Consider the following 26,524-nt stretch of genomic DNA (forward strand, 5'->3'; position numbering starts at 1 on the left):
TTTCATAGAAACATCTTTACACCATTCACAAAGCAGACAGACAGCAATACTGTTTCCTTCCTCCTCCGGACCCTCCGAGCGCTCTCACCTCCAAAGGCAGCTCAGGCAGACACCATCACCCTAAAACAAGAATGGGGATCTCCAGCAGGAGACAAGCCTGAGAACTTGGCACAGCAGGGAGGGATCTTCTCCCAATTACAGGCAATGACACCTAACACTAGGCTTGTCCAACAAGTTTCTTCTGCAGGGACCTATTTTCCAAACACCTCTATTACTGAGGCAGGAATACCTGGGGAATAAAATAAATAGTTTCATTGGTGCAACTGGGAATATATTATAAAGGCAACGAGGCCACAGCACAGCTCTTTGGATGCACCAGGTTCCTGAACCGTTTTAGCACAGCTTCCACCCTGGGGCTGGATCCTGGCAAGAGGCTGAGAATCTGTGCCAGCACAGAGGGTAGGGAGCTCGCGTGCAATTCGCAGCTTGCTAAGAAACCTAACAGGAAAGCAGGGTCAGCACCAGACCCCCAACTCCTGCCACGAGCCCAGCCCTGGCACACAACATGTTCCTGGCAGACCCTCTGAGCCCCCTCTGGGTGCCCCCTTCACAAGCCCACGCAGCACTTGCATGGCTCCTAGCTGTATTTTAGCTCACAGCTCCCAGCCTCCAAAAGGCTGGGCAACCTTTCCCACCAGATCCAGCTCAGATTACACCGAGAACTTCAATTCCTGTAGTCACCTCAGCTTTCCTTACTCTTTTTATACAAGCTGTGATGATTTCCTTAATGCAGCTTACTTGGCAGGGAGGTGCTCCTTAGCAGGAAAAGTCATGTTTTAGGCCAGGCACAGAACTTAATTTCTGAAGGCTACAATTTTATCACCTTGGGTAAAAGCAGCAACGTTGTCTGTGTGAGGGATGTCTAGAAGGGAAAAGCTGCAAAGGAGAAAGGACCTGGAAAAGCAACTAACTCCATGGCATTCAGAATAAGGAACAGCCACACAACTGGCCTTTATTTTCTTGTGCTTTTACCTGTCATCAGGCAGGAACACCTACTGAGGCAACTGAAGTAACAAAGCCTACCTGAGTTGGGGGAAATCCAGGACTTAACTTCTCAGCAAAATGCATGGGCACAGCCAAACCTGTCACTTGAAAACTGCTGTGGCTACACACCCACCTGACTTGAATGCTATAAGCAGGCCTGGCACTGACTAAGAGGTTTGGTATCACGAACTAATACTAGTTGTGGCCTCGACTAAAGCTCAGAGATGACTTTCACCCTTCACGCCTCCATCTTCTGCCTCCTTCACCAGGACTCATGCTCCCTACCAGGCTTTCCACCAAGACGCAAACAACTTCTAAGCAGCTGGCCTCAAAACAGAGCTCACTGTATGTCCCCCACTTCAGTCTCCAGTGTATTTCTGTGGTCTCCAAGCAAACACATGCGCAGTTTTGGACATCTGAGTGTGTGTGCATTTGTGTGGAAGGCTGTTCACCCAGCCAGGCTCCCAAGCACTGGCAAGAGCCAAGAGATCACGTAGTCATGCATAGTTCAAAGGCAGCTTCGAGAGTAGCACTTCCCCAGTCCCCCTGGAAATCCAGAGAACAAGACGCTGCCTTTGCTGTGGGGTTAAGCTCAACTGAAATTGTCTGTACACAAATGCAAGCCAACAGAACAACTTTTTACTGAAACCGATGCAACCTCCCTAACAACTACGCATTTTACACTGGGCGCTGTACTACAGAAATCGCTAAAGCCTGTAATAAAGGCAAACGTCAGGCTTAATCTAAAAAGCTAAGTCACAGGTGATAACCCACTAGGAAAAGAACGACAGAGCACAAACGGGCAGTACAAGCTTTATAATCTGTTGTGCAGACCAGACACCCAGCCTGGAGAAAGCCTTTCCTCAGCAGCACAGCACTGGCAAACGGCAATTTCCCATCATCAAGGATTTCAAGCAGATTTATTAGTTTAATCCTAATAATGCAAATAAAGCCAGATGCAAAACTGACATAAGCCACTACATGTAGAAAAACCTGCCCGTGACCCCCCTTCATGAATCGCTCATAGTAAAGCACAAACCTGTACAGTTACCCTTTCTCCCCCCCCCCCCCCCCCCCATCCTCTGGAAACTGAGCCAGCTCGGTGCTACCAGGCTGGGTGTGCGAGGGGAACAAGGCTGGCACAGGTGCCATTTCGGTAGCCGATTTCTCTCCCAATAAAAGTGCTTCTGCACTTGTACCCAGCTGGGGGTCCTATCATCTGAGACCAAACTCAATGTCTGCATGCAGGGATATACCTTCAGGGGTTGGACTTTCTTCTGTCTTAAAATTCAATCCCTAACAGAGAGGCTGCAAGTCCCCCTGCTAACAGCAAGGCTCAAGTGATGCATCCAAGTCACACTCCATCGCTCTTTTCCTCATCCCACTCCCTGGGGCCAGACTACCACCGGTTAGGATGCTGCTCACAAAGTCAAATGCTAGGACACTGATTACTGTCAGCTAAAGGATTCCCAGTGGGCTGGCATAAGCAAGGAGAGAGCAAAGCCTCTCATGGCCCAAGCAGCTGCTTGCTCAAGGCCAAATGGAACTCCCTGCCACTGCGGAGCACCCAGGAGGCTCAGGTGCTCTGGGCGTGAAGCGCAGTACCGTGGCATTGCTACGCCAGACCTGGTAGACACCAACCATCATTAGAGGGTGTGCTTGCTCTGGGCAGTTTCATATTTTACAGCCTGCAATCTGTTTGCACATACCTCAAACTCAGCAGTGTTAGTGAATACCCCCAGCAAGTTTCCAAGAAGTGTATCTAGATTTCAGGGGAGGAAGCTCATTCTTTAAGAGATGAGATTAATCCCACGTTCAACTTCCCACAAACAGCAGTTATGCATCAGCAGTCACGAAAAGAAAAAACGCCACACTAAATTCCTGGGGCTGGGAAGGGAGAAATCTCTTCAAGACTGTCCAACATGAAATGAAAAATAAATAAATAAAACATCAGGGTACCACACTTCCCCTCATGCAAGTAGGTTCAGATGCTACCAGGCTCTGGTATGTTTTCATAAGCTTATCTTTTCTTGGTGAACAATTTTAATTTTTGCTCTAGAAAAAGCAACATACATTCCCCAAAACAAAAAACCGCAGGAGAACAGTGCAAAAATGTACAGCATAAGGAAGTAAGCGAAAGAAAAATATTTTTCTTTTCACTGTTGCTAAGTTTTATTAACACTAAGTATTATTTTGAACAACTACATGTAGAAAACAAAAACTCCTAAAGGAAAATACTAACTTTTTTTTTTTTAAACAAACTTACATAAGCGGCTAAATTCCAGACACTAATTAAATGCATCCTGTTACCATAAAATCCTGTTCGTTCTTGTAAATAATTCTGAGACCTTGATCCAAAACCTGCTATCAACTTTAGGGGGCACAATGCTCCAGCCATACAAAGTATATCCCATCAGGAAAACAAAAACACACACACACACAAAAAAGGCAAAAAATCCCCTAAAACCTCAGGAAGCATATTGCACACTAACCTGACAAAAACCACAAAGGTTTTCCAGTACTAAGAGTCCCATGGTCAGCAAGTCTGTTCTCAGAAAACAGTCCTAGGGTACACTGGCAGGAAAGGAAATGGCTCTGTCTTATGAGGGGAAATTCAAGAATAAGCCCACAGGTCAGCAAGGGGGATCAGCCCCTGCTGTGTACTCCAAGAATATGTCCAATATCATCCATGCAGCAAGCTGATGAAAGATGTTGCACTCATGTATTTAATGGCACAGAAGAGCAAACTGATTTATAAACTTGAGTGGGAAGCAGCCATGTATTAAGACCACTATAGACACTTAATCCAAGTAATTCACTTAATGACAAATAACTGTTTAACAGACACAGCTATGCCCTGCATGGTTTCCATGACTATTCTAAGATCCCTCTGATAAAACAACGCACGCCTGTAACTTGGCAGCAGGTTCATCATCAATGCCTGTAATCCTATGCGCTAGATGAGTGATTTGCCATTTTCCAGGTGCTTAGGAGGAAGCGGGTCTGATGGCCTTTGGCCAGCACTCAGGAGCAATGTAAATTAGCAGGCGGAGTTCTCATTTGGTAACTCACTGATCTGTGGACATCAGACAGAAGTCCCCTTAGAATCTGTCACAAAATATAACATACAGCTTTAACACTTTTTGACCTGATCAAAGCACGGAGACTTGCATCTCTAAAATGAAGGAAACTTACTTTCTAGTCATTGGATTTTTTTCCCCACACCTATTACCATCAGTAAGGGGGTTTTGTGTTTGGTTCCCCCCACGCCCAGCGGTTCCAGAAATAGCCTCCCTATAGCTATTTTTTCAAAAGTTCTCTGTCCCAACACAGTCCCTGGCAGAGCTGTGTGTTCAGTGATCTCATGGTATATGTCAAAGCTGCAGAACAGTTGAGGATTATGTTGCATTTCAACTTGTCCACCAGAAAGACTGACATGTGTAACAAGAGAGGCAGTCAGCAGTCATTTACACACATAGTAGGAGCAACACCTGGCCTGGAAATCAGAGGGGAGATGCTTTCATGGCAGGCAAGGGATAAGCTCCATGAGGACAGCGAACAAGTTACTTGAGGCTTCTGAAAGCAGCGGCTGCCAGCGCAGCCAGGTCCGCACAGCCCCCCGGTATCCTGTAACTGGGAGGAGCGGTGCGCCTCGCTGAGCGCACCAATGGTGGACCCAGCTTATTTTGCCAAAACTACGGGGGTAGCTGCAAATGTCATTTTTTCTCCTATGGAACGGGACGTTTACTGGCAATGCTCCGCTGGCCATAAACACTTAATCATGCTTCCCAGCACCACGGCTCTGCCAGGAAGAAGCCTGCAGTAAAAATGTGGTTTGGTTATCAGCCTCTTTCAGAAGAAAGAGAAGACCCTGTGTGTTACAGCCAACACTTATTTAAAAGATTACGTGCTTTATGTGGGAACACAGGGTCTTTAACCAGAGAACAGTAAACTTGCATTTGAGCTGGTCACTGACCCCCCCATATGGGCAATGCAGAGGTTCCCACCGCTTCAGCAGTGAGCTCGCACCACCGGCACGGCCTCTGCAGAGCTCCAGCAGCCCTAGGGTAAGGTGGGCAGCACTCTGCACTGGTCGCTTCCCTACGGGCAACAACTACAGGGTGAGCTTCAACGTAGCCAAGTACCTCCTCTCAAGCAATAACATCCTTCCAGCCCCTGCAGGTCTTCGAAGAGTTTCTGGTTGGCCGGCTTCCATATCTGATGCAACAGCGCAACCTCCACGAACAAACCTGACACAGGAGTTTAATCCTCCTGTCTGAAGGCCGTGCCTCCTCCATCCAGTAGGTCAGGCAATAAACCACAAAATGTTCCTGGGCTCTAACACCACCAAAATATCCCTGCAAAAGACAACCGCACCAGCTGCTCGGATGCAAGCACCACTCTATCGTGTGACCACATCTGGAGGCATAAGGTGCAAAGACACACCAGGTAATACAGATTAACTACAGCAAGTCTCCTTGTAGCCTTCTGTAATTATTCTCAAAGAAACAAAGGTTCTCACAGCTAAATGGTGCGCATGCACTTTTGCAAAGAGAGAGAGACACTGAGGGCTTGCAAAGGGGTAGCTATCACCTAAGGTGCTCCTCAGGTGTGATGATACACTTTGTCATTAAAACCAACATGAGGGGAAAACACCAGATTTCAAAGGTGTTTTCAGCCCTGCCACAGAGCAGCTGGATAAACAGAGAGCAAACCAACCACAATTAGTGGGAGGCAGGCACTGACCCTGCCCTACACACTGTCAAAGGCTTCCCATCCACATACCAAGGCTCCCAAATACCTTTGTGAGGCGGACCTTTGGCTTCTGGTATCTTGGTCCTGCTCAGCCTGCAGTGTCGCGACAGCTTTAATTAAAAGCAGGAGGCTGAAAAGCTGGAAACAGGCAGGGGAGTGCTGCTGGGTTCACATCTGGCTCGCAAGTTTAGTGCTGAAATAAGGCTTCCATTTCTTAGCTGCAGAAAAGGCACCCAACACCGAGCTCCAAAGCCAGATAACGGGTCTATAATGGTACCAAACTGCCTCAGAGCTGTGAGATGAAGCAACCTGGCATTTGCCCAGACACTCCAAGTACTTGAAACAAGGGAATTGTCTTCCCAAATGACAGAGATATTGCAAAGTCTGCTTGGGAAAAGCCGGTAGGTAAAAACATGTCCCTGCATTGCTTCCCACTTCTTGTTTGATGCATGAAGAATACTCATATTTAATAGATTTCTGCTTCCTTCAGAACACCCTGCCTAGAGCCCAGTGCTGCTCTGCAGAAGGGCCAGTCTTTAGGAACTAAGTGTGACACTTCCAAACATTACCCTGAGCTAATCCAATGTTATTTTTCCTGCAGCAGGCCGCTGCTCACAAGGCCATTGACAGAGATTTGCAAACCTCTGGCATTCACCCACGAGCATAAATTATTCCATACGCAGGCTCCTGCAACATCCATTAGCTGTCGATGGAGCCCTGCTAAAAGGTTGAACTGGAAAGTATCCACCCCCACAGATGAATGAATGTTGGCCACCACATTCTTTGACTGTCCACCCGTCATGCTTGTGCTTTAAAGGAAAGCAAAAGCAGTCAGATTCAGACTTAGTTTTAATTTCTGCCCTCCTGTCAAGACCTGTGCTGTAGCAATCCATGCCACTGCTTGTAACAGACTAGTGTTAAATTAAACCCACACTTCTAATGTTATTCCTTGATACACCCCAAAAGTGAACAGAATACATTTTCTAGCGTACTACCCATCTGAATAGTCCAGCTGCTCAGACTTCTCCCAGACAGTCAAGCTAAACACATACCTGGTAGAATTCAAAGTATTGTAACCTTATGAGTATAGACAATACATATTGCACTCCACTTTGCTGAAATACATAGCTCAGGGACAACTTTTAGAAGGGAAGAATGGAACATTTTGCAAGGCTGTTTCTCTGAATAATAAGCAAGAGGATTTGCCATTAGCTTGCATGTCCTGCAGTTACTTTATGCTGTAGCTTTGTATACTCACATTACTCAGCTTTCTCATCCTCTTTTCCTCCTAAGAGGTGTCACTCCGAAGAAGCATGAACTAGTGCCCAGGTGTGCCAGCCACCTCTCATCCCACTGCCTTGGCAGGAGAGCACAGAGGCAGCTCACGACAGGCTGCTTGCCCGCAGCAAGATTTGCAAAGGCAGACCGCCAGGCCAGCGCATGGCCCCATTAGCTAGGGTCCCACGCAGGTCACAGGCTGCCCATACCAGATCCCATTTTCTAGGCTCAATCTCAATTCCTTTTTTTTAATGGAAGCACCAGGATAAGAGGCAGAGCACATCAGGTATCCCTCTGTAAGTAAAGCACTGAACTGTTTAGCTTGGCCAGCTAACTATGCCAGCACATACCACATAACAGCTAAGCACGAGTCCACTGTGGAGCAAGAACAACTGTGACAGATGAGCAGGGGTCCTGCCGAGTGAGCAGGCTCCACTGCACTGTGCTTTGTCTCTCTGCAGCAGCAAGGCTTTAAAGACCTGACAGGGCAGGTAAATCCTGTCACAATTTTATGGAACCAAACCTAAGGATTTGGGAAGACAAACATACCCAAAGGCAAATTCAGCCGGCTCCAAGCGTTTCCTGCAGAGGACTAGGCAAGATAAGTTCACACGAAGGAGCTCCCTGCTCTGACATGCTCTACAACTCCAAGCGCTGCAGACCTGCCTATCCCAAAATTGGGGCACGATTCTCATGTGCGGTGCACGTTTTTGCCCTTGGCTCAAGTTATTTAACGTGAGATACCAAAGCAAGTGATCTGCTGCCGCGTATTCCTTATTAACACCACAAAGGCTGGAGATGCAGCAGTCTCCACCTCTGCACTGCTCAAAGAGGTAGGTAACGCATGAAGCCACAAGCAGCGCTGCATGGGTTGTTTATACCCCAGAGCAGCTGAGGTCTGACAGGTAAATAACTGCTCTGGGAACTTTGTAAGCCTTCAAAGAGGAAGGCTAATATCCAGCTCTTCCTCCCCTCCCTGACTGTCCAGGAGAAAGAGCTGTGTTTGTACGTGCAGCGCTAAGGCTCCCATTCTGCACACCGCAGTAGCAATGCGGCACAAGAGCCCGGTCCCGTAGCGGGCCAGCACATGCTGACCCCAGGAGTGTCAGTGCAGGCGGGAGAGCAGCCCTTCCTTGGGCGCATGATGTTTTTACTCACATCTCTTTGGGCCACTCGGTAGCCCCTAAGGGTGCAAACTGGAGGGTAAACCTCAAGAGCAGACTTGCACGGTCTTCCTACTTCAACAGAAGCCAGGAGGACGGCACCCATCCAACCATCTCCATCCTCCTTACCAGCACTGAGTGCTACTGAACCAGAGATGCTGGGCCATGACCCTCCTCTGCAAGGCACTGCATCAAACCACAAATGCCAGGTCCCCTGCCCTGAACAGGTTTCAATTGCCAAGATATTTCAGCACACACAGTCCAGAAAAAGACCCATTTACCACAATTAGCGTGGATGAGGACAGCATCTGCACGCTCTTCTCTTGGGACCACTTACTATGTGTTTTACATAGGGACCAACCACCTAGTTCGTGCCAGAAACATCAACCATTTTTTTAGCCTGTGTGAACTTTATACTTCCCTTCATTGGATGTAAGCTGTATCACAGTTATGCTGCCCGGATTTATACTTTTAGCTTTCTGGCTCATCCCACTGGAAGAAATCATCAGGTTGCTTGGTTAGGCTATAAAAAAAATTACTGCTTTCCTTAGGTTATATCAAAGCCAAGTAATGCACATCCCACAGAAAAAAATGCTTTTCTGAGCTCCGTTCCTGACCAGGCCAAACCTGGGGGGAAATGTAGCTGTGTTCAGCAACAGACAGTAGCCACACATACTACAATTTCAAATAATGTTTTTGTTTAAACAACAAAACCAAAACACCTCTGGCTTTGATGTGTAAGTGGTTCTGGCCTACAACAGAGAAACTCACCATATGTCTTAGGAATGCTCTACGTGAAAATTGCCCTCAATTGCATTTACATAAACCCTGAGAAACAAGGTCAGCAGAGTTATCCACACTGCTCACTTTTAAACCTTTCTTCCTTATTGGAATTACTTGTTAAATCTCCTTGGAAACATAACTTGCATATTACCCTATTTGAATAGCTATTTTTTTGAAAGTGTTTTTAATCAAAAGCATTAGTCTGGCAATGCTTCTGCGCCACAAGATCCCACTAGATTTTGCGCAGTAGAGCTAGGTTTGCAAAGGTGACTGTGGCTGTGCTATTAATTCATTCATCACAGCTTTGCACCTTACAAAAGAAAGAAGGGAATTAACACGTGCTTTACAGACAGAGAAAACAAAGGCATAGCAAAATGAAGTTATGTGCCCAAGACCACCCAGCAAATCAGGAGCTGGAACACTTGCAGCATGCCAGCCACACAAGCCCTAATCCCAAGTGGCTCTTGTAATTAATGGTCTAATAATGAATAATTGCATAACTCCAAATGCTGACTGGCAAAAGTGATTTCCAGCAGGATGAACATTCAGCTACCTGGAAACACAAACCCCAAAGTCCCGACACTACTACTTTTTGGCATTTATATATCAGAAACCAAACTAAAACGTTCTAATTGTCCAGTGACCATCAGCTGTGCATTCCAGAAGCTAAGGCATTTCTTTGAGAAGTTGTTTATTTTCAACTTTCAGTCCAGCTTCTTTGTAATTCAGAGCATCAGGACGGGTTTACCACTGCCTCGCTGAAGAGCTGCTCAGGGCCAAAGCAGACACTTACATGCAGGTTCTCCCCAGCACAAAGCACGTCCCAGATCTGGTGCCACTTTCCACCTCCACTGGACACCACAGACTTGTGCTGCAATCACCAAACTCTGCCCTTCTCCACAAGACTAAGCCAGGACTACGAGAAGGACGGGAGCGCTCTGGAAGAGCTAACTCAAAGCCGGGAAGAAGAGCTGCCTCAGGACTCTGGCCAGGGACTCATTTCATGATTTCCAAAACGGGTCCGACACAGCAGAAACATATCTCGCAGGTGCAGAGGCTGGTGCAGAGGCAGCACCCTCCGGCCCTTCTTGTAGCGGGTCCCTATGGGGACTCATCGCACATCAGCCTTGACACCGACCAAGGGAGCACCCTCAGGCCCCCGACAGCCTGCTCCCCAAAGATGCTCAGCACCTCTCACCCTCGCAGGGGCTCGGAGGACTGACTAGCACCACGCACCTTCTCAAAAGCAGACTGCAGGCTCAGAAATCCTGATGACTAACCAACCTCCAAAGACAGATTTGAGGGGGCAGGGGGAGAAAAAAACCCCAATAAATTAGGTCAAACGCTCCTGGAAAATGCCAATTACTTTATATATAGCAAATTGCATTCGGATGTCATTTAATCTCAGCTTGCCGTTGTCAGATACTAGCTGAAATTCCTTGCTTTGCTTCGGCTGCCATATTAAAGTGCCATGTATTCAATATTAATGAGACAGATGAAACAGAATGAGACTAGGTTGGCATTTTCTGTGATAAAAGACATTTTGTGGCAGAAAAGCATTCATTTAGAAATATTAAGGAATCTTCTTGGCTTGGAAATTACATACAATATACACTAAACGAATGAAACTGTTTTCAAATGTAATTAAAAATCTTCATCTTCTGATTCTATAAGCTAACAAAGGCGTAATCATTGATTCATTGTTTCTTCTGTTAAAAACAACCACCGTGGTGAGTTACCTGGCCACAGCTAGGGAAAGCTTTACAGATAAAATTGCTGACACAGGATGTAAAAAATTACTTCCCCCCCTCAGTATCTACACCCTCACACTTATACACAGACACAAAATTTTAGAGCGCAGAACTCTGTGACTGACCAAGAAAGAAAAGGCACAATGAGGCCTGCCGTGGCTCAACCTGGACATGAAACAGATTTGGGGGAGGAAAAAGCAGCAGCCAACGGATGTGGTGGTTTAGGGGTGTGATTTACCACTAGAGCAAGTCACCAGACGATCCAGCAAAATCCCTTCTCCTCTTGGGGTCTTGACGTGAAGATTTGAGGACTGTGCATGTGTTCAGCCCCAGATGGCTGCATTAAGCCTTGTAATCACTGCTAGCATTTACAGCTAGCAATATACCTGCTCACAGTATGACGACCTAATCTTTTAGCCATAAAAGCTGAGAATAAATAAGAACCATTTCCAGTTCTTTAATTCAGCAATTTCTGAAAATATCAGTCTTGACATCTCAAACTAGGAACAAAGACTATTGAAATATCATTAGCCATGCTGTTTCTAAGTTCATTCTGCAGATATCCAAGAAATTTCATTCTACCGATTAAAACAAAAGGAGACAAAGGAGAAAAGAAAAATCTTTAATCATATGAATCAGCAAGAAAAGGAAAATCCAACTACATTTATGCACAACCTCTTTATTGGCAACCCTGTACATTTCCTACACACATCTGGAGGATGTGGGGTAATCCATGTTATTGCAGAGAGATGCCAAGAACGAGTGTCAACGATAACCAGATACTTTCACCTTTCCAGGTTGCAAATTTCTTATTTCCAAGCTAGGCTGTTGCCTGCCAAATTTTGTCCTGGAAATATAAAGCCAGGACCGTCACTCTGCTCTTCTTCATTCATCTGAAAGCTGCCAAAAGCTCCTAGGCTGACTCAGATTGGAGGAGATGGGTTTTCACAGGGGCTGAAAGGAGATAATTTGTGTGCTTCGAAAGGCAAAGACTTGGCTGTGGTTACAAGTGGGAACATCTATCTGAAAGAATAAAAGCAGACTTGCCATTCCACCTCTACTACAGTTTGTGCTCTTGTACTTCACTGCGAATCAGTCACCGTGCTGCCCTGCAGAGGGAAATACAAGCTCGCACTGTCACTGAGCAAGCCAAGCAAGTCGTCTACCAAACTTGTTCCTCTCCCACCTTAGTTTTCTTTACAGATAAAACCAGAGGCTGCCACCACCAGACTGTCAGAAACTTAATTCAAGCCATGTTAATGTGCTTAAGCAAAGCATTTCGCACACTCGGTGCATTCAGCACGTCTGGCAAAGAGATTCTGTTGAGTCTGTTGCTTACACAGGACATCGTACTTCACTTTGCACCCAGTTAACCTCCTGGCAAAACACCTCGACTTTGCACAACACCTTCAGATCCACAGATGGCCCCAAACAGTCCTGCAAATCATTTACAAACATCCCTCTCCAGATTTGAAACACCATTTCTCCCCTTCCATTTCCATCACATGAAGAGATTAATATGATTTCTGAATTAAATACACAAGATGCATGCAGATTTCCAGAAACAATTCGTATTATAACTACTGCTGTGCACAGGAATCAGTTCTCAGGAGCTGCTGGCAAAGCAGGCAACATCTGTGGCAAACCCAAAATGTTTGTAAAACAAGTCTTTTTCTATTAGCTTGTGCCAAGTATTCATGACCAGATCTGGTAAAGAAATAACCCGCAATTGCAGTACTTCAATAACATATTTCCAGCAGCTAGATCCCATCTGAAAATAAATCTGGGATGCAGAAACGGTAACAGAAAATCCAATTAGATAATAGAATCATCTAAAGAGCAATAAGCCCAGATGGAAAAAATAAACAAACAAAGAAAAAGAAAACCAGTAGTAGCCTGCTCTTTGCCATCACCTTATCTGGGATGCTACTAAAGGAAACAAAAGGCTAAGCCTGCAAGAAAAAGATTCAGCTCCTCCATATTTTCAGCAACTTCAAAAGCTCTAATTGCACATTCAGATCCTAAGGCTACTTAGCCACTTTTCTAAACATGAGCACGATCTGTTTTTTTTTTTAAATAAGGAGTCCCAAAGATAGCTCAAAACTTATAAATTGCAGACCTCAGCAAAATAATTGTACTACTAGTGAAATGGCAGTAACAGCCTTTGGACTACATTGCATGCCAACAGTGGGTATCAGTTATATTGGACGAGCAGAGAGCGCAGCCACAGCAAGAAAGCTTGTGGAAGGGCTGGGTATCACTAATGGAAAACCACAGGGAGCTTCTCCTCCTCACGGCTCTTTCTCCACCGCCTCATGCAAGGCCAAGTGGGCCTTGCCTACACCCACATCAATCACCTGCCCGAGCTGTGGATGAAAAAAGCTCTGGGGCTGCCTGCAGGTCCTGGCCCACATGCATCTAAACCAGGCACCATGGCGTAGAGGAGGGAGAAAGGCATCCAGATGTAATGACGTAGCCAAGAAAGCGCATCTCTTATTCCTCTCTCACTGAATGCATCACATAGCAGGATGCAAACTAGCACTTATAGGGAGAAAGAAGAACATTTGGGGTAAATTCTTGTTACTGCTGCTCTTAGCTAAGACAGCCAGACCCTGAACTTGGTTTTCTGTCTCTCATCTGGAGCATTCTCCACCAGTATTAATGCTGAATGCTAACAGCACCGCAGTGTTTGTCTGAACCTTTATTACGCATCACTTATTACAGTAGGCTGGAGAGCTGTTCACAGAGCTGGAAGCGAAGGCAGCTAGATAGTGTACCTAAAAAAAACTTGAGGTACTACATGGGGCTTTTTTTGGTTCTTTTTAAATCACCTGGTTGCACCCAACTGTTTTTAGTTGAAACTGCTTCAGTATCTTTTCCTCCAAGAGCCACTGTAGCTTATAGGACTGAAGCCTAGAGCCAAACCAAGCCAACAAAGCAGCTGGACAAGACAAAACCATTTGCCAAGCCAACAGAAGACCCTGTCCCCTTGGCCCCTCTCCTGCCAATCAAGCCACAAGCGACCGAGCAGCCTCGTGTCCGTGTTCTCGGCATTACCTCGAGATGAAGAGGCATACCAAGGGCACAACAGAAGCGACAACCCTCATATTGCTCCAGAACAGGCAGCTAGCCAGTAAAGCAATCTCTCTCAGGGGCTGCAGGGGTGGGAAGGGGACATATAAAACATGCCTTAGCTCTTGAGTAAATATTTTACTTCTCAGATTCATGCTGCTTACTTAATCAATCCCCATCATTATTTCAGAGGCCCTACTCAGGCACTAAAATTGATTCCCCGTGATCTCATCCACACAAAATAAGGATTTTCCAAGTATCCCCATCAGATCCTGACTCCAGGTCAGCTCGCTTCATGCTGGAAAAGCTAGACGCCCTGAGCTTGTGGTGGGCTGGACACATAACCTGCCCCATGACTGAGGCTGTGCTGAAAACAAGGCAAGGAGGAGACAGGTTCCCACCATTGTTAACAGCAACAGGAGAAACAAGAATTGTCTGAAAGAATTTCCTACTGCAAACAAGGCACTGAGGTGAATAAAGGAAATGAAGAGTTCACAAAATAAAATGCAGTCCCGCATGCACCGCCCTGGTCTGCTTCTCTGGCACAGGCAGCTGAGCCAGGCCCAAAAAGCCACACTTTGCAGTGGAAAGCAGGCAAGGAAGCCAAAGCCCATGCCCCAGCCCATCTCAGCTGCCCCAGCAGTGCCACCCAAGCCCACAACATCACCACATTCACCGGGAGGAGAGTCCACAGCCCCGCGATGCTCCCTGGAGAATACCCGACAGCAGAGACAGCTCAGCCTTGCAGTTAACTTGGAAAACGACAAGCTGCAAAGTAGCCAGAGCACTGCTGACCTGCGCCTGGAGTCTGACAATCCACTCCTTGACCCGAGGTCTATCCCCAACCGCCTCGTCCCCCAACCTCTCTCAGTTTCACCTCTCCACCCGCAATAGCTCTTCTCCTACCCAGTCGCATGTTTGTCGGTGAAGACGGTCAGACGCTCAGCTAGCAAGAGCACAGAAACACTCACAGTGACAAGGATGTATCCCGGTTCTTAGTGCTCATCTCATCGCCTAATATCAGCGGTCATGGTGGCTCTGCTCCACCCACCAACACGCATGAATGTGGTTTTCCAAAGGCGCTGACCCCAGTGGGTGTTGGTAGATCTGCTGCTCAGAGAAGGTAAAGCATGTAAAGTCTTCAGCTCCATTAGCCCTGCCCTACCTTCTTGTCTCTCTCTTTCATTCCCTCCCCTCCATGGAAACTGGCAGTCTCTCATTATCAAGTATTTTTAAAACAGATGGAACAATACACTGTGCTGCTTTAATCTCTCAGATAACGTTTTCCATGGTTCCCATGCAAAATTTGTGTTCCAGCTTCATTTTCCATCAATTTTTGTTTGACTTGGACAGGAGCATACATTAGTGTATACATATGAGTAAAAGTTACTTTTGCTCCTTTAACTAGACCAAGCTATGATTCCGTAAACATTTAGGATAAAAAAAAAAATTAAAAAATAAAGAGAAGGGTAGGGAGGCCAGAGCCCTCTTCCATGCTCTGAACTACTGAGAAACGATCCAGCACTGGTCAAGATGCTGGGAATTAACCCGAGGAGGAGGAAGAGGGTCCCCTATCTAGCACATCTCAACCACTTCCAGGCTGCAAGTGGCTTATCTCACACTGAGCCCAGATGACCATATGCATCCTTCCACCCTGATGTATGTTTAAACACATGCATGGCTTTCATCAGCTGAGAGATCCCATGGCAGCTCCCAGCACCAATCCTGCCAAAACTTTGCTTATGCATGCCTTTACATTTACATTCCGAAATCAGTCTCTATTAAGTCAAATGAAATTACAGGCAGCGCATTACACATGTGCCTTCACATCTGTGGGATCAGGGCCCTAAAATGAAAGCCGCCCATCCTACCAAAACACACCCTGCTCAGCTACAATTAAACACAGACACTTCAGAGCAGTTTGCTGAAGTTATTTTTTATGCATGCTTTTACAATTAACATAATGTTATATCCTGCCAGGATGTAAAAGGTTGTGACTCAGGAATGTTATCATAGTTTTAAGTCAAACTGACTCGCTTTTCGTTTCATTCCTTTTCTTTTCTCTCCTCCTTGCTTTAAGTCTACTCGCATGCTCCCTCCAACAAGATGCATACCACTTTGGGCCCTTATAAAATATGATTATTATGTTGAAAGCTTGATAGGCAAACATTCATCAGCGTTGCCTTGCTCTACCATATAATTAGGTATTTCTTCAAACTCCCTACCGCCCCCCCCAGCAACACAACAGCAGCATGCAAAGTGGTAGCAGAGAGGATTAGATAAGAAGGTATACAAGACGAAACGCCCCCAACATCTACTGAATACCAGCCCACTGTCCTTTCTTCTCTTATCACCCCAAGATAAAACAACTCTCTTCTCCAAAAAGCACCGATTCTGGAGGATGAACGGTCTGCCCACCAGCTGCTTACGAGGAAGCCGAGTGCCCTCATCCTTTCCTCTCCCACACGCACATGCTTCTCACGCTGAAGGATGCTTTATTCTGCAGTCAGTCCCACGGGACTGGACTCACTGGCACACACATTAGAATTTAGTTTAACTGGTGCAAAACCCTCTGTCAATGCTGTTTTGGGATTGCCTGTGGACTTCAATTAACCAAAACCATGAGACCCTGAGTAGTGGCATCAGTTTAATAGAATGCCAGAAAAATAAAGCAAAACAGATACGCAAGAACAAACAGCAATCACGTCTTGCAATAAGCCACGTTCCTGAGCCTATGAGTGTCGTGACATTGCTACTTTACACAAAGCAAAACAGCTCTGCTTGGCAGTACCCTTCAGCCTGCCCTAAAAACCCGCTGAAGTGGTGATCTCAGTGCATCTTCTTACACTGAAAGACCAACTTCCAAGCATGCTTTAGACCGTAAGATCAAGGAACCGTTTCAGAAGAAGCTTTACAAACAGCTGGTATAATTTATAGGTATTCTGTTAACAAACATCAGCTCTTATTTTGCTTAGTAGCATAACTTCCCCACCTCCAGGAACACCATTAACCCCGTCTTCATACATTTGCTTTGCCACATCACAGGAACCGTATAGCCCCGCAGATCCATAAAGGCATAATAAATGCTAAAAGAAACTGTCTCATCCTGGTAACATCTTGAACACAGACCATCTTCTTATTATGAGAAGGAGCCGCATTTGAGTCCTCCGCTCATGGGCAACATCTGTTTTACTCGCAAGCACTAAAAAAGTCACCGGGAAGTCGGTCAAGTCTCTCTCCCTCCCCCGGCCGACGATGCACAAAAGTGCATTCAGTCTGGTCATGGTGGAGTTTCATTCACGTTTCTACAAGCTGGATGCGAGATTTATTTTTTTTTTTTCGGGAACAGCATCTGTTAGTTTTTGTGGGTTAGGTTTTGTGGTTTGGTTTTTTATTTTTTTCCTTTCTCTCCGTAACGGGGAAATCTTTTGTCTTTCTCAACATGGATGTAAGAAACTCCCGGCCAACCCATCCCCAGAAAAAACGGGTCACGCTGCAAGCCGCAAAACACTCGTGCTCCTCGGAAGCCTTTCACGCCGGGATTTCCATGACCGTTGCCCGCCGCAGCCGAGTGCCGAAAGCCTCCCCCCAGGGGCTGCGGGCACTTCCCCGGCCGCCCACCCCGTACGAAGCGCAGCCCGCCCCGCTCCCACCTCTTCCCATCCATGGGAATCGCCGCGGCAGAAACGGCCGCGGCAAGACGCTAACGGCGGCCCCAGCCCCGGCGGGCAGCAGCCCGGGGACCACCCCCGGCGTCTCCCCGCTGCCCCGTGCGGTTCAACGCCAAGGGCTCCGGGGGGAGCCGCCCGCCGCCGGGCCCGGCCCCGCTACAACAAAGAGCCGCGGCCCCAAACCGCGGCGAAAAAGTTTTGCGCGGGTCCCCCCGGCCCCGGGAAGGGGCACAGCCGGCGGCGCCCCGGCACGCCGCCCCGGCGAGCCCGCCGTCCCCTCCACCCTCCGCATGACACGCCGGGCGCTGCGCCCCTCGGGTCCCCGGCACGGCATCCCCGGCCCCGCACACCGCCGTACCGGGGCGACCGGCCCCCGGCACCGCGCCCCGGGCGTTGCACGGCACCCCTCCGTTCCTCCAGCCCCGCAGGCCCCGGCATCGCTCCCCGCCGCCGCCGCCGCACCCACCGCCGGTCTCCCCACGGCCACGGCCATCGCGGTACGGTGCAGTGCGCTGCGCTCCCCGGCCCGCCGCCGCCGCCTTCTGCGCTGGCTGCTAGGGCTGCAACATGGCCACCCGGCGGGGAGGGCCCATGCGCAATGCAAAGGGGCCGGGCGGCGAGGCGGGACCCCCCCGGCCCTCCCCCGGGGCCGCCGGGGAGCGCGGACGGGCGGGCGGGCGGCACCGCCCCGGCCGGCCGCAGCCCCGCGCCCGCTCGGGGAACCCCGGGGGGCCGCCCCGCGAGCGCGATCGATCCCCAGAGAGAATCGCACTTAACCCTCTCTTGGCGAGCCCTCCGGGAAGGGGCCGCGCTGCTCTGCCCCACAGCCCTACTGGCCGGGGAGGGGGACCTCGGCCTGCTCCCTGCCCGCCGCCCGCTTGTCCCCCTCCCCATCACCTGAAAGGGCCACTCTCTCCGACTCCGGCAGCCCTACAGCGATGGGGGGGATCAGCTGAAAGCAGAGACACCCATCTGCTCCCGGGGCCCTTGCAAAGAGACGGCCCAGCAAAGGACTGGTGAGGTCCTCCTGCCACAAGTTTGGTTAAGAAGAATGGGACTCGGCAAACAGGTATTTATAACAGGGAGTCAGACAGGAGCTCCCACAGCTGGGGCTGTTTGCCAGGAGCAGCCCTAATGCCCTCCTATAACGACACAGAGGGCAAAACCAGGCACCCCATTCCTCTTGTCTGTCTGACCCAACACACTCATGCTCCCTTTTCAAACAAGCTGGGTATACCAAACAACAGACACGGTGGCCAGTTGCTTTCCCACTCCAGTGATTTCCAGGGAAGAAGCGAAGCACAGCTGGGTCCTTGCTCCTCCAACTAGCAAAATGCTTAACATCCTGATGTTAAGCATGATACCTCCTTACCTGCAAAGGTGGGACTCCTAAGACTAAATTCAACACATCTGCTCGCAAGCCTTCAACCAAGGCAGCAACGAAGGAAGGTCCCTGCTGGGTCAGCTCCTGCAGCATTTTGCAAGGCATAAAACCCCAAAAGGCTACAGAAGACAAGAGATCCAATTTGCTGCACACGTGAAGGACATGTGAAATTACAGACACATCAGTGCTACTCCTTTATGTGAACATACACAGAATCAAAACAAAAAAGCCAAAAGGATAAAAACTGAGAGCACCTTCTAGAACTAAATGACCCAGTGTAGTAAGCAAATAAACCTCAGTGGTACGCTTACCATTTGTACACCCTTCAACCCAAAGCTTTTACCTTTTCACTCTAAAAGCCATTTTTGTACCACTATAAAGAAACATGTGGCTCTTTGTAGGGATCTACAAAGTCCAGGCGTTGTCTTCCCACAGCTCTTTTTATTGTGTTTTGAAGGACTCGGGAGCTGATATTTGAGACCAGTCACCCATGTCTGATCCCACAACCCCCAGACTGAACAGGAACCAGAGGAAGCAAAGAGCACTACCTGGCACTGGTCCTCACTAGGGGCTGAGGATCTGCACCTGGGGCAGCAGCCCTTAACTGGGCACGGATGCAGCCATCATTAGCAAAGCTGCTAAACCAAAAAATTCTAATGGGGTTTCTACCTGTAAAATTTTGCAAGCATAGTTGACGCGGTGCTTTTATTACGCTAATGTGTTAGGCGTTACTGCTAATATCCTAGGGAGGCTGCTATATTAGACTTATGTTCTTGCCCTTATAGCAAATTCCTCCTGCATGCACAGCTCCAGGTGAGGAGGTGTTGAGCATGCCTGTACTGGGAAATGTGCTCAGACCAGTGCAGCCTCTAGTGGAAACCCGATGATCCTATCTAAAGAGTTGCCCTCATTGCATCTGTGGGTGAGGCAGACACAGCTTCCCCTTGTCTGGATTACAGGCATGCGTGATATTCCTGCATCAGCTTAACTAACGCAAAGACCTTCTGTGTTTGCAAAACCCTAATGTGACTCACCTTGTCCTTCCTTGGCCCAAAGCTTGGCTCAAAGTGGTGGAGTTTTCTCTGTGACACTCATGCATACAGACCTTCCTGGGTATGGCTGTTCATGCTGAAAGAGTAGGGGGGGAAAAACATCACAACAAAGAAATGTTCTGCAATCTCTCTAGATCTCAGCCAGTGTAGTTCCTTGCATTCCTAGCGTTCAGTGGAAGAAGCAGACCCCTCGCTCCACAAAGTTTCGTAACTGCTGCTAACAAATCAGTGCCTGTGCAAAGGCAATTGCCAGTCACTCACTCTAGAGACCCTGCGGGAACCATTTCCATTTTTCCAAAGCTGTTTTGCATCATTTTGCAGATATGGCACATCAATGCTTTAATAACCTTTTGTGTCAGCTGTGGGGCAATTTCTCAGATTATATGGGATGAGAAAATACGCAAGTAGACACAGAACTTGGGTTAACTTACCTGCTGTTTAAAAACAAGCACAGGTATATAGCTCCCTAAAGGCAACATCTTCTTGCACTACAATAGGAAGCTACAGGACTAAGTGGTGGGCTTTTTTTTTTTTTTTAATGTTGAAGTAATGCTTGATCCTGCCTCCATTTTGTGATTAGCACTGCTCACAACTTATTCAAATTTCACCCAAAGAGACCTGCTGTGTCCAGAACTCCCAAAGAGGGCGAGACCAGGGTAAATTCAACAATACTGAGGACTCCTACCCACAACAAACCTGACCGATTTACAGACAGTGTAAATCATTAAAGCATAAAGGGAAACAAGAGTCTCTTTAAACCTCTTAGCGTGAAGCAGGCGATGAAGCAACTCCAGGTAGTAGGGCCGCGCTTTTCCTTGCCTGTATGCAGTGTTACACTCCCTTAATCCCGAAATGTGATTTGCAGCTCAGGCTGTAAGGGGAGAGACGTGTGCCAGCATTTGGTCTGCCTCTGAATCAACGCGAGCTACTCTTTCAGCAGACTTCTGCATGTGCCAACAAAGGGTATCAACAGACAGTCATAACCAAACAGGTTACAACCAACTGCCGTATAATTGTCCGCCATCTGAGCTATCCAGTAAGCAACACGCTCCCAGCCAGTAGTGGCTGTCAAGTGAGATGCATCAGTTCAACCCATTTCACTCAAACAAGCTCAGTGAGGCTTTTCCAACCTCAGCAATGCAAAAGCATCAGCATTCAATGCTGGTCTCAGTCCTGCAGGTACTTCAGCAGTCACTTAGTGTTACCTGAGTGTGTTCCACTAACTTCAAGAAAAAAGTTTACAGAGTGAGGGCTGACGTTTCTCAGTAGAAAAACGTCTATTTTTTTAGTCAAAGCTAAGCTTACAGTAACGAACATAGTACCTCCACGAGTGTTTAAATAAAAATATGATCTCATAGAAAGCCTGCTGCTTACACCTTAGTCCATTAAACCAAAACAACGCTTTCATAGGAGTGTTGTCATTTGCCACTGTTATTTACTCGGATTTTTTATCTTCACAATCTACCCTCCTCTCTAATTTGTGATCACAACTATATCATTATGCTCCATTAATTTCATCACAACCGCTTCCGCTGAGAGCGTGCTGTTCTCAAACACAGAGTTGTGACTGCAATTTCAGGGGTCATCAGAAGAAGAGAGAGAAAGGTATTTACGGCTTGAAGAACTGTACCAAAAGCATGTACAAAATGATAAAATATTAACATGAGACTTACCCTTTTCCCAGCACCTGCACCCAACTCAGATGAACACCACTGATGGGGTGCAGCCACACTTTCCTACAATATACACCACAGGGAAAACCAAAAGCAAGATGTGGCAGAGCAGGTAGCGCAGTTTCTCTTACTGTACCACCCAAGCAACCCAAACGTTGGCATACTGGCAGACTTTTCTGATACATTGCATAAACTGTAACTTCTAACTTAGAAACTTGAAACTTTCTTTCAGGGCTGCTCCCACCACTCCAGAGGTTACAGTTTCGCAGTCCTGCAGCTGCACAGGGCAATTTATCCTGCAAACCGGCATGATAACGTACTGAGGCAGAAACTATTGCTTCAGAGTCAGCAATCCAAAAGCACAGACCTGTGTAGCTTGCTTACTTGAGAGCAACACTGCCGCACGCATCCGCTCTTGAACGGGTTTGCAGGGGGTGAATCTTAGAAGTTATGCCAAGGTTTTGTGTTACCAAAACAGAAATCACTAGCCTGTACACACCATCTATTGCAATCTCTGTCCAGGGTTTGTGAAGGTTGCGTACACTTCTGGAATTGCAGCGGGCTGGAGGGTATTCCAGCTGCCTAGATTACAGGCAGCTAAAAATATTTTTGGATACCCGGGAGCCTGCAGGAGAGGTGATTTCTGGGGCGTGACTTAGGACCCGACGCAGACCTCTTTAAAGCCAGGAGCCTATATCGATCTCAGTCCCTCCACGCCTCTGTTCCCTGACTGTGGGACAGAAGAAAACAGCACACCCTCTCTCCCACACTTCCCACCCATATTCACTCCCCAAACTCCTTGGGGCAGGGGCTGCCATTTGCTTGGTGTATACAGGACACATTGTCCACTGGGGCTCTATCTTATCCATCCCACTCAGCTGTAATGTACACCCTCGTGGTAACAGCATTAGCAATACAGAACATTAGATGCCCAGTCTGGCACAACATGTGTCCAACCTGCCTCAGGCACACAGCGAATACAGAGATGATATGAGATATAATTTGACTTTGGGCACTCTTGGTACTTGTGTGTAGTTGTTGTACGTAGGTACAATCCCACACACTTGTAATAACAGCTACCCTGAACCACATCACATTCGTGTATCTTTATTGCTGGTTTTCCTAAGTCACAGAATCACAGGGCGGTTCAGGTTGGAAGGCACCTCTGGAGATGGTCTGGTCCAGCCTCTGCTCAGGTGGGGTCACACGGAGCAGGACTGCGTCCCGTGGAGCTCTGAAAGTCCCTGAGGACGGAGACCACAACCTCTCCTGGCAACCCACTCCAGTACTTGGATCACCCTCCCTGCAAAAGAGTTTTTCCTCCCACGCAAAGGGAATTTCTTGCGTTTTAACTTGTGCCCATCATCTCCAGTCCGTTCACTGACACAATGACTGATAAAGCGCTCCTCCCGCTCACCGCACGCCAGCAAATTACCCTCGCTCTTCTCAGAGCACTAGCAAGGCTCCTCCAGCCCCTCTACCCCGCTTCCCTCCTTCACCGCCGCTGTTTCTCAGCCCTCTCACCCCAGCCCCACGGGCCGCCACCCCGGGCAAAGGCAACCGGGGGGGTGGCGGCCCGGCTGCGAAGGAGGAGGAGGAGGAGGAGGAGGAGGAGGAGGAGGAGGCGGCGGCCGCGGAGAGGCCCGGCGCGGCAGGAGGCGGGTTTCCCCGCCGCGGCAGCGCCGCGCACCTGGGTGCAGCGCCGAGCACCGAGGCGGAGTACCGAGAGCCGGCTGGCCCGCAGCATGGCGCGGGAGCTGAGCCAGGAGGCCGTGCTGGATTTCCTCTGGGGGGCCGGGGGCCGCGCCCCCAACACGGCGCTGCTCCGCCACTTCCAGCCCTTCCTCCGCGACCCGGCGCTGACGGAGCAGCAGCGGCGGGAGCGCCGCGAATATTTCAAGAGCCTCGTCAACTCCCTGGCCACCGTCCACCCCGCCGCCGCTCCCGGCGCCTCCAAGGACATCGTCCTCCGCCGCAGGTACCGCGACCTCCTCGACGAGGAGCTGCCGCCGCCGCCGCCGCCGCCGCCGGAGGAACGGCAGGAGCGGGACGAGGAGGAGGAAGAAGAGAAAGAGCCGCCGCCGCCGCCGCCCCGCCGCGACCCCGACCGGCGGCGCGGCCCCCCGGGGGAGGTGGCGGAGAAGAGGCGGCCGGCCGGGGGACAGCCCCCGAGGGCCGCCGTCGCGGGGGGCTGCGCTGCCCGGGGCCGCGGCGGACCCTGCTGCGAGTGCCGCCGGGCTCGCCGCGCCGCCGCCGCCGCCGCCCCCCCGCCGGGCCCCGGGGCGCTGCCCCCCGCCGGGCCGCCCCGCTGCCGCTCCCCGCCGCCCCCCGCGCAGCCGCCCCCGTACCGGACCCGGCCGCTCTCCTCGGGCCCCTGGGCGCTTCGCCCCGACGGGCCGCCGCGCTCCCGGCCCCCGGCGCTGCCGTCGGGTCCTGGGGCGCTGCCCCCCGCCGGGCCGCCACGGTCCCCGTCGCCGCCGCTGCCCCCCGCCGGGCCGCCCCCCTACCGGAGCCTGCAGCCGCCCTCCGCCAGACCGTCCCGGCCCCGGTCCCCACCGCTGCCCGGGGTGCTGCCTCGCCCTGGGTCAGCCCCGTTCGGGCCCCTGCGGCCGCAACGCCCTAGAGGGCCGCCCCCCCCCCAGTCCCCGCCACTGCCATCGGGCCCGGGGGCGCTGCCCCCTGACAGGCTGCCGCAGCCCCGCTCTCCGCCACAGCCCCCCACCGGGATGCCTCCGCTGAAGGCCCCACCACCCTCGGCAGGCCCAGGGGGGCGGCCCCCCACCGGACCATCCCAGCCCCCGCTGCTGTCACGGGGCCCCAGGGTGCTGTCCCCCACCGAGCTGCCCCTATCCCGGTCCCCGGGGCCACCCGTCGCCGAGCCACCCCCCTGCCCGTGCCCGCCGTTGCTGTCCGCCCCGGGGGTGCTGTCCCTGTCGCGGTCCCTGCAGGTACTCCCCGCCAGGCCCTCCCCATCCCCACCGCTTTTATCGGGCCCAGATGTGCTACCGGCCGCCAGGCTGCCTCCATCACAGTCCAGGTCCCTGCAGCAGCTTCCCACCTGGTCATCCCCACCCCCGCCGAGGAGATCCAAGGTGCTGACCCCCAGCGGACCAACCCAAACTCAAACCCTGCCGCTGCCGTCAGGTCGCGGGGTGCGGCCACCCCCATCCCGATCCCCACCGCAGTCCCCCACCCAGCCAGCCCCATCCCGCTCCCTGCAGCCACCCCCTGCCGGGCCAGCCCCATCCCAGTCCTTGCTGCCAGCGCAGGGCCCCAACAGGCCCCAAGCCCCAGACAGCAGCCCCCCAGCACGGCTGCCTGTCTTCAGGAGCATCAGGTGCCAGCTTGCTTTGCTGGAGGTGCAAGGCATCCCCCCATCGCTGCCAGATGACTGCGGGCAGCAGCCCCGCACCATGCCCTCCAAGAAGTCCCTCAGGAATGTCCCAAGCCGGGGGCTGTTGGTGCCACTGGGGCAGCGGGAGCACGCCTGGCTAGTGGCTATGTCAGCGGGGTGCTGGGCTCGGGTGCGGGAGCTCTTCCTGGAAGAGCCGGAGCTGGCCCTGCAGCGGGACTTCATGTCAGGCTTCACTGTCCTTCACTGGCTGGCCAAGCACGGTGATGGGCCAGGCCTGCAGGAGCTGGCGGCAGCGGCACAGCACGCTGGGCTGGCCCTGGACGTGGATGCCCGCTCCGGCTGCGGGTACACTCCGCTGCACTTGGCTGCCATACACGGCCACCAGCTCGTCATCAAGGTGCTGGTGCTGCAGCTGGGGTGCCAGGTACAGGTGCGGGACAGCAGCGGGCGCCGGCCCTGGGAGTACCTGGGCAGCTCCACCTCGGGGGAGATCTGGCAGCTCCTGGAGGCACCCCGAGGCACCATTATGTTCCCCACGCAGCCCCTGGCCCGCAGCGTGTCCTCTGCCAGCAAGGTCTCGCTGTCCGCTGGCAGGACAGCACTGCCTGCCTGCCTCAGGCCGCAGCACGGCCGTGGGGCAGACTCCCATGGAACAGGCAGTGAGAGTGACTGAGAGACAGCTCCCTGGCATCCCCTGCCAGTGGAGATGGGACTTCGGTGGCCATCCCACAAGAGGAAGCCAGGCAGGCAGAAAAAGCTGTGAAACAGATTGAAGCTGCTGAAGAATGTACTGTTAAATTAATCCAATGAACTGTTGTCTGAGCCTCTCTGCCCTCCCTCTCATTTCTCACTTTTCTACCAGTGAGAGGATGCAACAACTCTGCTGGAAGCAGGCAGACCCCTTGGTAGGCAAGTCCTATGCAACCCGCAGGGTGGGCACCGGCTGCTGGGTGCAGGCACAATCACCAGCATTAGCGGGACCATGGGTTTGGGATCTCAAACTCCAGTGTGAAGCTCACAACCTGGCCCCAAGCAGGGCGGAGTGCTTGCTTTTGCTTACAGCGACAGATTGTTGTTGGTCCTGGGGTTTGCAAAACACTTGTTTACACTGCCTAAATTCTGGGGAGTAGCTAAAACTGCGTCCCTTTTTAATCCCAGCAGATTAAGGACGAGTCCTGCGTTTTAAAATGCAGCTGATCAAGGTCCAGCCTTCCAGCAAGAGTCCTCAGAGAACGACTGGCAGTGGCGGAGGGTAGCAGCTGGAGAGCCCTGAGTAGAGGAGGGTGTAACACACCTACCCCATTTCTTAGCCCGCCTTGCCCACCAGCCCATGCAGAAAGGAATGCAGGGCAGCACCACAGCCCTGTTCCTCCCCACAACTGCCCCGGGCTGGCCAGCACCACCAATACTGCCCCTTCCTTCCTGCAACTCCAGTCCCTTTCCTCACACCGCAGGACTAGGAAGTGGTACCTATGTTGTGGCTAGAGCCCTGTTCCCACGCCTGGGGATGGAAAACTTTGCTGCAGGAATCTGTGTTGGACAG

General features: G+C 50.6%; 2 protein-coding genes across 4 annotated transcripts in view; one reads left to right on the top strand and one right to left on the bottom strand.

The window, feature by feature from the left end:
- Positions 1–18,132, bottom strand: part of SEPTIN11 (septin 11) — a 59,675-nt gene extending 41,543 nt beyond the window's left edge. For all 3 annotated transcript variants that reach the window (XM_069776699.1, XM_069776611.1, XM_069776520.1), the window contains exon 1: positions 17,984–18,132. In XM_069776699.1, the coding sequence (XP_069632800.1) occupies positions 17,984–18,010 (27 nt within the window). In that variant the 5' untranslated portion in view covers positions 18,011–18,132. The remainder of the gene's footprint in view (positions 1–17,983) is intronic.
- A 4,891-nt stretch (positions 18,133–23,023) lies between these two features.
- On the top strand, positions 23,024–25,750 carry SOWAHB (sosondowah ankyrin repeat domain family member B). The gene has a single exon (XM_069773906.1). It carries the CDS (start codon positions 23,372–23,374, stop codon positions 25,652–25,654), a length of 2,283 nt encoding a protein of 760 aa, XP_069630007.1. The 5' UTR covers positions 23,024–23,371; the 3' UTR covers positions 25,655–25,750.
- The last annotated feature ends 774 nt before the right edge of the window (positions 25,751–26,524 follow it).

The sequence above is a fragment of the Haliaeetus albicilla genome, chromosome 1, assembly GCF_947461875.1.
Source record: "Haliaeetus albicilla chromosome 1, bHalAlb1.1, whole genome shotgun sequence".
Taxonomy (NCBI): Eukaryota; Metazoa; Chordata; class Aves; order Accipitriformes; family Accipitridae; genus Haliaeetus; species Haliaeetus albicilla.